We start from the raw sequence: 11302 nt of genomic DNA on the forward strand, positions 1-11302 counted from the left end.
CCACCAAAATATTTTGACCTAGGCACTCAACCTACTCATCAGATACCTTATAAACTTGTCCAGACTCCATACAAAAAGGAAAAATATACAACAAAAAAAAGTTGCAAGAGACCAACCCCTATCTGCTCCTGTGGCCCACTCTGATTGTTGGCTGAACCAAAACTGATTGTTTCATAAGGATGTGAGTGGACTACAAATCCTTGAAAAAGGTCACCATCAAAGATAAGTTGGTCTATGAAAGATGCAATTGTCCTTTCCAGGAAGGATTTAAAAAGGATCAGCTTGGGATTTCGAAGAAAGATGCATCAAAAAATAGCTTTCACGAATTGGGAACATTATAAATTTTGGTAATGCACTTGTCCAAACCCATGCTCCAACTACTTTAATGAGATTGATAACATAATCTCTTCAAGTCATATCTTGGAAAAAAATTATAGTTGTGTTCTTGGCTGACATCTAGGAATATTATAACATGTCAAGGACAAGGAAGAACACAAGGCCCGTTTATGAGTGTTAAAAATCAAGTCAGGAAGCTAAACCACATGCCAAATTCTCCAAAGGAAACAAACAAAAAAGAACTGGGTAACTACAGGCAGTATATCAGCTTTATTTGAGGCTAAAGTAACACCTCTAGTTGTCTTTATTGCTCTGTGAAAAAGGTACTTTTCCTGTGTACAGTTGGTTTTATTTCCAGAGTATAGCTGCAATTTCTTGCAACTTATGAGGCAATGCCTCCTTGTTTGCACTTGTTTTGTTCATATTAATATAAGATTATTAACTTCACAGCAAGGAGTTCCACAAAAAATGCCCTCACAGATCTCACGAGACTTTTCCACAGCTTAAAAGTTAAACTTTGTCAGATCAGCTTGCAATTTCTCTATTGGTCACTTCACACTCTACAAATCACTACTGAAAATGTGAGAATGCATATCTTATCAATGAGATACATTTTTTTATTTTGCACAGGAGTTCACAAACACCTTAAAATGGCCATCATATGCATGCACATTGATGAAAATGTTTTCTTGAATGTATATCCAATCAATGCCATGCAAATGCTAAGACTGATCAGAGGCCTTATGTACACTCCAAACACAATGCATTTGAAGTGCTGACATAATTGTACCATGAAACAACATTTAGTTATAAAGTACATTAGACTCAAAATTTGTTTCCAACCTTGTTGTTGATCTAAAATCTCAATCAAACTCTAAATAAAGCCACAGAACAAACTAACTTGCTTGGAAATTTGAAGGTCACACAATTCATTTTATGTAGTTGGAAAATGTGTGGTGATTGTTCCAACCACGGGTTTATCTGGGTAATCTTATCATTACCCGTTATCACCAGAGTTGTTGTCATCATTATTATCACGATGCTTTGTGCTAGCAAAATTTCTGCCTCCGAAATCAAATCATTCAACCAAGAGTACAACCACTCTTCTTCTTTGCCAATAGTGTTTCACTGTTTAATATCAAGTAATGTTTGGCAAATTTTTTCTTCAAGCACAACTTCAGTCATCGTATTCAAAGTGATGAGCCATTGCACTCTCAGCAAATGTAGCTTGATTTATCATCTTGTGGGATTTTCATATTGGTCAGTCAATTTGTGGTCTGAAGTAATACTAAGATTATATATTTTATGTCCAGCAAACAAAGCCAAGGGGAAAAGCATTTGCAAGTATACTGTTGTTGAGAGAAGTGATCTACCAACATCTAACCACAACTAATTTAGTATTTCCCTTTAGAACACAAGGAGTATCTGCATTTTGTTATCTTTAAGCGAATTCATTTCAATTGCTTTGCTTATATCTGTGATGCTCTTGTGATTTGACATATACACATTAGTTTTAAGTGTGAAATTCTTCAAACAGATATACAAATGCCTTGTAAATGCAAAAAATGGATTCACCATGAAACAAACAAATATACAAATGCCTTGTAAATGCAAAAAATGGATTCACCATGAAATAGCAGTAATGATTGCATAGATATCCCATTGGACATTTCAGTACAATCCAAGCTGAAGGCCAAACCACTTCCAACCTTGAGCATATAACATGATAAAATTATCAAGGAAAAGGTTAGTTTTCATTACATTCTTCATAAGGAGCAAAAACGAGAGAGGAATTGTGACCTCCAAATCCAAAAGAATTGGATAAAGCAACTTTAATGTCTAATCTCTCCTTTTTTGGTCCAACAATGAATTTCATATCCTGGCAAACAATTTTTTGGAATCAGTCAGGTTGTACAAATGTATCCATGCTATGAAGGAAGAACCAGAAACTAAAGAGAACTTTGAATTAGTTTATACTTAAGTATTTTCTATATGTTAAAATTCCACATACAACAAAACAAAGAAATTCTAAGTCTACTTACCACATCTTTTTCTGGATTTTCTAGGTTGATAGTAGGATGAACCCATCCTGTGCGAATGGCCTGCAAAATCCAGTTTGGTAGAATAATTATCATACACAAACATACAGGCATATGTTAATCATGCCATCAAGAACAAACTAGGTGTAAAGTTGACCAATATATTGGAACTAAGAGAAATAAATGGTTTCAAGTTTACACTTATGCAATTTATGTAACAATCATGGATACAAAATACCATTTGAATCTGGAAAATCAAATGGAATGAAGAAGTAACTTATTTTTTATATTTATGAGAAATAGATAGGAGTTTCTTTGACATCCGTTCCAACATTTTACTAGAATGACTTATACATTTTAGATGAACAACCTGTAAATTCAAAAGGCCAGCTTTCAAGAATTCTCCTTTCCACCCAAGTATCATATAGCAAAACAGTTTGTACTTGCAATAGCTACATGCATCCTGCAAACTTATATTCTATTGTAGTAGACTTCAAACATTCCAATAGGATTATCATAGTTAAGCACAATAGTCACACAAGTCTATTGTAGTAGACTTCAAACATTCCAATAGGATTATCATAGTTAAGCACAATAGTCACACAAGTCATGACCCATGCTCACATAAGTGGATCAAATCCCACCCCATGTCCATTAAAAATAAAAGGGGTGGTAGGTGCAAGGGGATACTCTATGATCCCAGAGGGAAAAAGTAGCATCATATGCTTGGTGCCTTGGGGTAGCACCAAACAATCTGGCAGCAGCATATGCCCTTCTGAGGGGTCTCCATTTAGCAAAGGAAGCTAAGGTAAGATCATTGATTGTCTTAGGTGATTCCTCGGTGATCATTAGAGCAATGCTTCGGAAAATGTCACCAGTGGATAGCAAGCTTGCTGTAGCCATAGCTTGAACTAAAAAGGAGGCAAGCACATTAAGAAAAATCTCATTCTACCATGTGAAGCGAGAGCTCAATGTAGAGGTTGATCTTTAGGTCAAGGAGGCCACCAAACTAACCAAAGGTGGGTTTGAAAAAAATTGGGTGCACTCACCATGCAACACCCACTAAGGTATTGGATTAAATTCACACATCAATCCGCATTTACTACCCTCATGATTCAGTATCAAACATACCAACTCCATTAGATTTGGATGAGAGCCTCTCACATGCAAGACTTAACAACAACCTTGTTTACTGAATGATTCAGTATGAAAAATTGTCGGCTGTGGGATAATGGGATATGGAAGAAAAGGAATTGGGAACATATACGGTTGAGACCTTCAAGCATCAGGTCCCCTGGTAACCAATTTCTCTGTAATTTGTCTGGGGCCCTGGTTATTTTATTTCAATTTTGAGAATATTGCAAAGGATTGTAGTAAAGGTGATCGCTTTGGCTTCAACATTTTGGGTTTGGTTCTCCAGTTCTAGTGAAGGCAGTTTGTAAGGGCTTTGGAAGAGAGTGGTCTCTCAGCTCTGTTTCTCCAGGGCTTTCCCTTTCTTGTGTGCGTTCCATCTGGACTACTTGTTGCAGGGCATTTCTTGAGGATTTCATGGTGAAGGGTCTCTTGTCCTGGTTTCTGTCCTCTGTTGAGGATGCACAAGGTGTCTGTAGCCTTCTCCTTATTTCTCTTGAACCGTGGCTCTCATTCTGGAATTGTCTTTTTCAACATGGTTTGGTTGGCAGAGTTTGGGGCTCTGAGCACAGACATGGAAAATAGAGAGGTATTGGAATTCAACAGGACTCTAAGGAGACACAAGGAATATATTCAGTCTAACAGGACTTCATTGTTCTCTGTCACAACCAAAGTGCATGAGATTGAACACCTCTTTGTCTCTTAGAATGCATCTATAGTGAATTTTCTGATTCAGCAAAACAGAGGCTTGACAATTTGGAAGTCTAATACAATATGTTGCAGAATTTGGCACTCATCTTTGAAAGGACTCCCTCTCCTCAGCATCAAACAACAAAGTCTCAGTTAATTATGCTCGAGCTGACTTCAATGTAGAAGAGATGGTTCACCAGCTAAAAGAACTGACGGCTATCAAGCAGCAAAGCATTCTCCTTTCGCAGATGTTGGTCAGGAAGAAGCGAAATAGTCTTCATGTCTTTTGCTAACCATAATGTTTTTAGAATCATGAGGATCTTAGATGTTTTTGTCAAAAAGACCACCTGCAGGAAAATCTGCAATGTCTATTTTGTACTCTGTTACAAGTTTTGTCTTGTAATATCAGAGAGCTGTTCAGTTTTGGGCTCTGAAAATCAGAATCTATCTTTTTGTATAATATTGTTAGCACTAGCTACAGCATTCTAATATAATAAATTATTTTCCTGTTTTGGTTTTATTTTTCTTTTTCTTAACAGTAATGAGAATCTCTGGAGAACCAGTAAACTTCAAAAGATCGGCTGCCACTATTACACCAGATACAACTATTCATAAATGCCACAAACAAGCCGGTTACAACATGTCTCCGGAGACTTGAACCCACGCAGCTTGGGAAACAAATTGTTCACCAAACCACTCAAGATTCCTTTGACTCCTGTTTTGGTTTTCTTAAAAAAGGTTGCAAAAGCAATTTACCTGCCAAAAAGAAACATAAAATAAAAAATTTAAAGAGAAAGAGATCATAGTAATCATACACATGTCCCCCAACCCAAGCAACCAGCTCCTAAAAGAAAACAAGAGAAAAAGGTCGTAATAATCATAAACATTGTCTGGCATAGAATCTCTTTAGGAAAAGATTATAAATTCACCTCTTTGTTTGATAGAAGAGAACTTTTGTTTTCCTCATATTAAATTCAGACATGCATATCAAAATGAGGATTCAAGCCCACGAATCCAGCCAACAGCCAGCATTATGCACTAACAATGAACAATAATGCCACTACATATTATAAGTGGTGGATCCAAACATAGCAGACTCTACGAGATAGTATGGGGTATACTATGCGTATGATGACCTGTAGTCTATTGACATTGATTTGCCGTGGAGAACAAATATCCCTTGATACAAGCAGATTTTCCTTGGAGTGGTTATTGGTTGTCTTTCCACTCTGCTTTGAAGATTATACCCATTAAATTAAATGTTGCATTGAAGAAATTTATCCAGACACGACTATCTTATCCTTGAATTTATTGCGCCAGATATAAATGGTTGAAGGCAGGTTCATTTACCTGGACAGTTGCTACAGCTTCTACAGCACCAGATGCCCCCAACAAGTGCCCAATCATTGATTTTGTAGAATTCAGCTTGAGCTGAAAAAACAAACATCCTACCTCATTTGAATATATAAAAGTTGAGTTAAAATGCCTGTTAAACAGTGAACACATGGGCAACAAAGTCAAAGGAGCACACACTTAACAAAACTAAGATAAGTACCTCAGGATTCTGTCCAAAACAACGAATCAAGGCTTGGTACTCTTTCAAATCACCAGCTTGAGTTGACGTTGCGTGAGCATTGACATAATTAACATTTTCTCTTCTTACCCCGGCTTGACGTAAAGCATTTTCCATGCATAAAAGAACTCCAGTACCTAAAAATATCCCATCAGGTCAATAAGAATGCAGTTTAACAGGGGCTTACGAACATTGAAATAAGTGTTTGACATCCTATACCTTCTGGATGAGGATTTGTCATATGATATGCATCAGAAGTAGAACTTCCTCCAAGAAACTCTGCATAGATCTTTGCTCCCCTTTTCTGGTAAAATCATCAAAAGTGCAAAAATCCAAATTATATAATGCTAATATTAAAATACAAATTGTTTAATTCTCAAAACACAAGCTAGATTACTTGTTCAATGTCCTCTCTGACAAAATGTTGTACCTTTGCATGTTCTAATTCTTCCAGAAGAAGAACTCCTGCTCCCTCTCCCATAACAAATCCATCACGATCCTGTAAGGTAAAATATTATATGATATATCAATAACTTGGAAACTGTATTTAAAGTTTAAATTGATAGAATAACAAGACAATAAATATCCATGGGACAAAAAACAAGACAATATATATTATAATAATCGATTCACAAGTTACAAAATACAGAATAAAGAAGCAACAAGAAAATAACAATACCACATCCCAGGGACGAGATGCTTTTGTAGGATCTTCATTTCTTTGTGATAATGCTCTGCAAGCTACAAATCCTCCCACACCTGTAACAATCACATATGAGCTCCACTTCAAGATCAAACAACAGTTTCCATTCAAAAGCAATTAGACACCAATTAAGTGCATTTAAAGTACATATTGGAAGGTGACAATTATGCATGCTAAAATGCATCACAAATAGCTGGTATATATTGCAAAACGAATAACACAAATCCTGAGCTTTGTCATTATATACCATAAGGTAATTCAAACACATGGAGAGACACTTTCCTCTCGAGCCTGGTATCAGACATTATATGATCTTTATTGGAAGCAAATGCTTAAAAAAAACACTCAAGACTTAATCACTCATAGTTGGCTAGAATAAGCTTAATTCTCAAAAAATATGTGCCAAAGAATAGGTAACCACATAAACATGAAGATAAGCATGAACTATTTAAGAAAAAAGGGCAATAGTGGGTTTGATGAGAAATCCCAGCTGAACTTACCAATTGGAATAATTGCAGCATCAGAGCCACCAGAGAGCATGACATCCTATGCATGGAATGATTTGAAAAGAAATAGGATCAGAAAAATGCAGTGAATTAATATATTTTTGCAAAAACAAATGCAGTGAATTGAAAAGGTCAAACAGCTTACAGCTTCACCCCGCAAAATATGATTTGCAGCACTTATGATGCAAAAATTGCTTGTAGCACAAGCAGTGGATATGGAATAGTTTGGACCCATCCATCCCTGCAATAGGGGCATTCAGCATGCAAATAATAAGTGTGTATCAACTTTATTCAATTCCAAACATTATCGAAAAGGTATCCAGAGTTTTTGACAAACCAAATCCATGGCCATCATTGCTGATCCCATATTTGTTGTTGCAAATGGTACACAGAATGGGTTCATTTTCCTGTAGGAAATCCTCAACGCTTCTACTGCATCATTGAAAACCTGATGCAATATTGACAGACAAGCAGCTAGAGTATAAGTACACATAACCTGCACCAAGATAGTCTATGCCATGATCACGGACCTGAATGTGCCTTTAACTATCCAAAATCTATCTAGCTTACAAATTACAACTTTATAGAACATCAAAGCAGTATGTGTCTTCTTTTATGTTTTCCAACATTATTGCCTTCCAAAATAACAGCATTGTAAGATTACCTTCATTCCACCTAATGCAGAACCAATTACAACCCCACACTTTGCTTTGTCTAATTCTTTGAGGACATCTTCATTCATTCCACCATCTGCTACTGCCTTTTTTCCAGCAGTAAGCAAGTAAAGCATGAATTTATCCATGCGTCTTGAAAACTTTGGTGCAACCCAACCATCTGTTGAAAATGACTTTATTTCACCAGCTATTCTCTGGAGAACAAAACCAAAATATTCCAGTCAATATCATAGGCCATATACCTGGAAAAGTGATATTAAATTTCAACAAACACCTGCAACCAGTTTGGACATGTCTTCCTTTCGTATCAAGTGGATCTAGATTTAATACTCCTTTTTCTTGCAACCTAAAGTTGGAAAAGTAAATCTAGATTTGATACTACATTTAATGACAACCCAGTGTCAGAAATTCAATCAGTTTGAACTAGTGATCTGGTTTCCTATAAAAGACTATGATCATGTTCATTTGACTGGCCACCCACTGAACTATAATATATCTCTAGCTAGTTTCCAGCATGGGGCATATAGGTTATATAAGACTGTCAATGGCTCAACGTCACTTGGTTTATTAGCAGCATAACTTAGTCTATAAGCAGCACACGAGAGAAAGAAAAATGTAGAAACAATTACAGTTGGAAAGTCCGAGCAATCAAAGCTCTCAATTTCACTGATACCACTCTGTCCCTGAAGAAGATTCCCGTAGAAAGTATCTGGATCATGACCAAGGGAAGTGACCACTCCCATTCCAGTCACAACTACCCTCCTCGGCTTAGTAGCAATTTTAGTTTTTTCTTGTACAACCTTCACAGGTTGCAGAGCAATGGCCATTGCTTTGCCTGCAAGTTAATTAAAGTGTGTTAGATAGCAAGTTCCCAAAAATGAAAAGTTGAGTCTTGATTTTGGAAGTTTGTTTGCATTTCCTTTTGAGGCTGGCACACAAAAAGACATCTTTGTTAATCAACTATACACATGCAGAATGCAGCAGACCTATATACAAATCCAGAAGGTATGAAAGAAAAATACTACAATACAGATTTGTACAATAAAAAAATATAAAGCTTCACTTGTTCGTAAGATTTCTTTGTGCTTAGCCAATTGGTTTAGCTTGAGTGGTTAAGTGCTGTGAATTACAAGCAGGAGTTCACAGGGTCAAGTCCCCATGCTGGTTGCCACTGTAGATATTATTGGGCCTCACTTGATTTCCCCACAGGATTAGGTTGCCAAGTATGCAACTGGCCAGTTTACCCCAGGTACCATTCTTGGAATGAGGGGATGTGCCTGGAGGGTTTCCCCGGATGTGCATTCCATAGAAAAGAAAAGAAAAAATATCTTTGTGCTTGTACAAATTTAAAACAACAACCATGAATAACAAATATCCGGTATTCATACCTGTAGAGGTTAATCTTCGCTGTCTTCGACGCATCTTAATAGGCCTTAATCCAAATAAGTTGTCGGGAAAAAACTGAGATCCTTTTAAACTACTGTACTCAGGGCATGCTTCAAATGAGAAGCACGAACCTAAACCCTGAAGGCCTGAACCACATAAGGCAACCAAACTTCCTCCTGCTGCAGCATGATCCTTACAAAGTAGAGGATACAAGTAACCTGTTGACAATGGTTTGGAGCGGGCAAAACGCCTTCTAGCTCTCCTCCCCATTGGAAAAGATGAGGCATTTGAGTCATCACCTGCAGCTCCCAATACAGTTCTAGAGACACATGCGGCAATAAGCCAACTGTACAAAGGAGCAACTGCGGCCATGTTTGCTAAAGATTAACCGCTGCGTGACAGAGTATCAGAAACCTTGATATTTTATTCCTCTTCAACCTAACCTTCTTGCCAGCATAGCAATTTCAACCATTAAGTGCGTTTCACAGTTTATTTCTTTTGATTTGTTGCCAAGTTCCAGACAGTCAAATTGTGTCCTCAAAACATGAATGGTATAAACTGTACCCTGGAAAGAAAGAAAAAATAGACGTAAGCAGAGTATCTCGTCCAAGACAAAGCTATGAGAATCACTAGATTGTTGTAATATTGAATGTATCATGTCCATCTCTCAGGGATGAAAAAACATGCCCTGAATACATTAGAATCTAAAATAGCATTGAGTTTCCTCAAAAGACTTATTCAAAAGCATTTTAACAGGTTTCAAAGACTTTCAAATCGGGGTTACCCGCATTCTTTCGATATTTAACCGTTTAATGTTCTTTTAGTTACAAGCGTGCAGCGATTTCATAGGCTTGTAAGCAACAAAACAATACAGTTTAGCCGCCAGCCTTTTAAGCCAGCGAATGCAAGCTTTGAACAAACAAAAAGGGAAAACAATTCGGTCTTTCGGCGGTTACAAACTAGAAAAATCTAAGAATATCTTTCAGATAACACACAAGAAAAAAACAGAAGATTCGTCAAAATAAAGAGGTCTCGGCAACTAAATCCAGCTTTTCGAAACTGCGATGTGCATTACAATACAGAAGTAAGATTTTTCACAACTAATCCGTGCTGCAAAATAAAGTGAAATGTGACCTAAATAAGGACAGAGAACTGATAAATGCCAGCAAACAAAGCCTTTATGTTTCCGGCAACGCACAAGTCCAATTTTTAGCAAAAACAGAGTATCTCAAATTTCTTTGGAGTTTTCAGTAAAATATGTTGAAAACGATCTCAATGGTGTAGAGAATGAAGAAATGCAGAAAACAAAATAATAGCATTTTCCATACCATAAAAGCGCGCTATTTAGCTAAGGAGTGTCTCAAATTCCATTTTAGTTTTCAAGAAGATTGTTCTTAAATTCTGCAGGCCACGGATTCTTTTTCAGCCCATCAACCGCCGAAATACATCGAAGTTTCCGAAAACAAGAACGTCCACATTTTTCAGCCCGCAAAAGGTTAATATTTGTCGAAAAGCGAGCCGTTTCAACATGCATCGCATCTCCCAAGCCGGGGGATGCATAGAATGGAGAAAAGATGACAAACTAATGACTTTAAAGACCAGTTTAAGCTTAATAGGGTAAGATCAGAACTCGATAAAAAGTATTTCAATGACAAAAGCTTTGCAGCGAAGCCAGAAACAGCGAAAGCCGCCATTTTCATAACTAGATCATTAAATGAGCTTACCTCCTAGAAAATTAGCCGATCGAGAGCTAAATCGATGCCTCTTCAGAATGTGCATCTAACAGAGACACTCCTCTACTCTTAAGCCAACACAATCCGCGGCCTTTAAAGCTCTTGAGCAGAGTTTCCATGCAGCCTCGCCATAGAAGGGGACGGGACATGTGGAGACAAATATGCTCAGAGCGCAGGGAAAAATGTCCAAAGGATCAAGAACCAGCTCACAGAATGTGAGTGTGAACACGAACTCCCAACTGCGACAAGTGAAGCCGGTCATCCGAGAGAGCTTACCGACCTTGCATGTCGAAGGATATGACATTTGCGATCGGGAATTAAAGCGGGGTAGATTTAGTGAAATTCGATATCGTATAGTCTGCAGTGTAACTGGAGTCTCGAGCACGTGTGGTGACCGGTAAAAACCGGTATCTGAATGACAACCTCCTCGGGACGGCCGCTTCCCTTGAACCGCATGCTGTTATGGCCTGGGCTAGTCGTGGGAACCGGCAGCAGGCGGTGCAGGTAGAAATATGTTTTTCTAATAATATA

The 11302-nt window shown here is 37.6% G+C and overlaps 1 protein-coding gene across 2 annotated transcripts; it reads right to left on the bottom strand.

The window, feature by feature from the left end:
• Positions 1-1926: 1926 nt before the first annotated feature.
• LOC149212435 (3-oxoacyl-[acyl-carrier-protein] synthase II, chloroplastic-like) lies at positions 1927-11039 on the bottom strand. Of its 2 annotated transcripts, none has more exons than XM_089391843.1 (14): positions 10763-11039; positions 9041-9603; positions 8282-8487; positions 7643-7846; positions 7316-7426; positions 7124-7219; positions 6973-7018; positions 6449-6528; positions 6200-6268; positions 5989-6073; positions 5752-5906; positions 5547-5627; positions 2379-2438; positions 1927-2215 (listed from the first exon to the last, which is right to left on the bottom strand). In XM_089391843.1, the coding sequence occupies exons 2-14, from the start codon at positions 9408-9410 to the stop codon at positions 2084-2086; spliced, it is 1695 nt and encodes a 564-aa protein (XP_089247969.1). In that variant the 5' UTR covers positions 9411-9603; positions 10763-11039; the 3' UTR covers positions 1927-2083. The 2 variants fall into 2 exon arrangements, with proteins under 2 accessions (XP_089247969.1, XP_089247970.1); XM_089391844.1 differs by lacking the exon at positions 10763-11039 and adding an exon at positions 10367-10585.
• Positions 11040-11302: the final 263 nt, after the last annotated feature.

Source organism: Pinus tabuliformis, chromosome 1_1 (genome assembly GCF_031772625.1).
Source record: "Pinus tabuliformis cultivar Carrire ecotype Pingquan chromosome 1_1, CPIR1, whole genome shotgun sequence".
Taxonomy (NCBI): Eukaryota; Viridiplantae; Streptophyta; class Pinopsida; order Pinales; family Pinaceae; genus Pinus; species Pinus tabuliformis.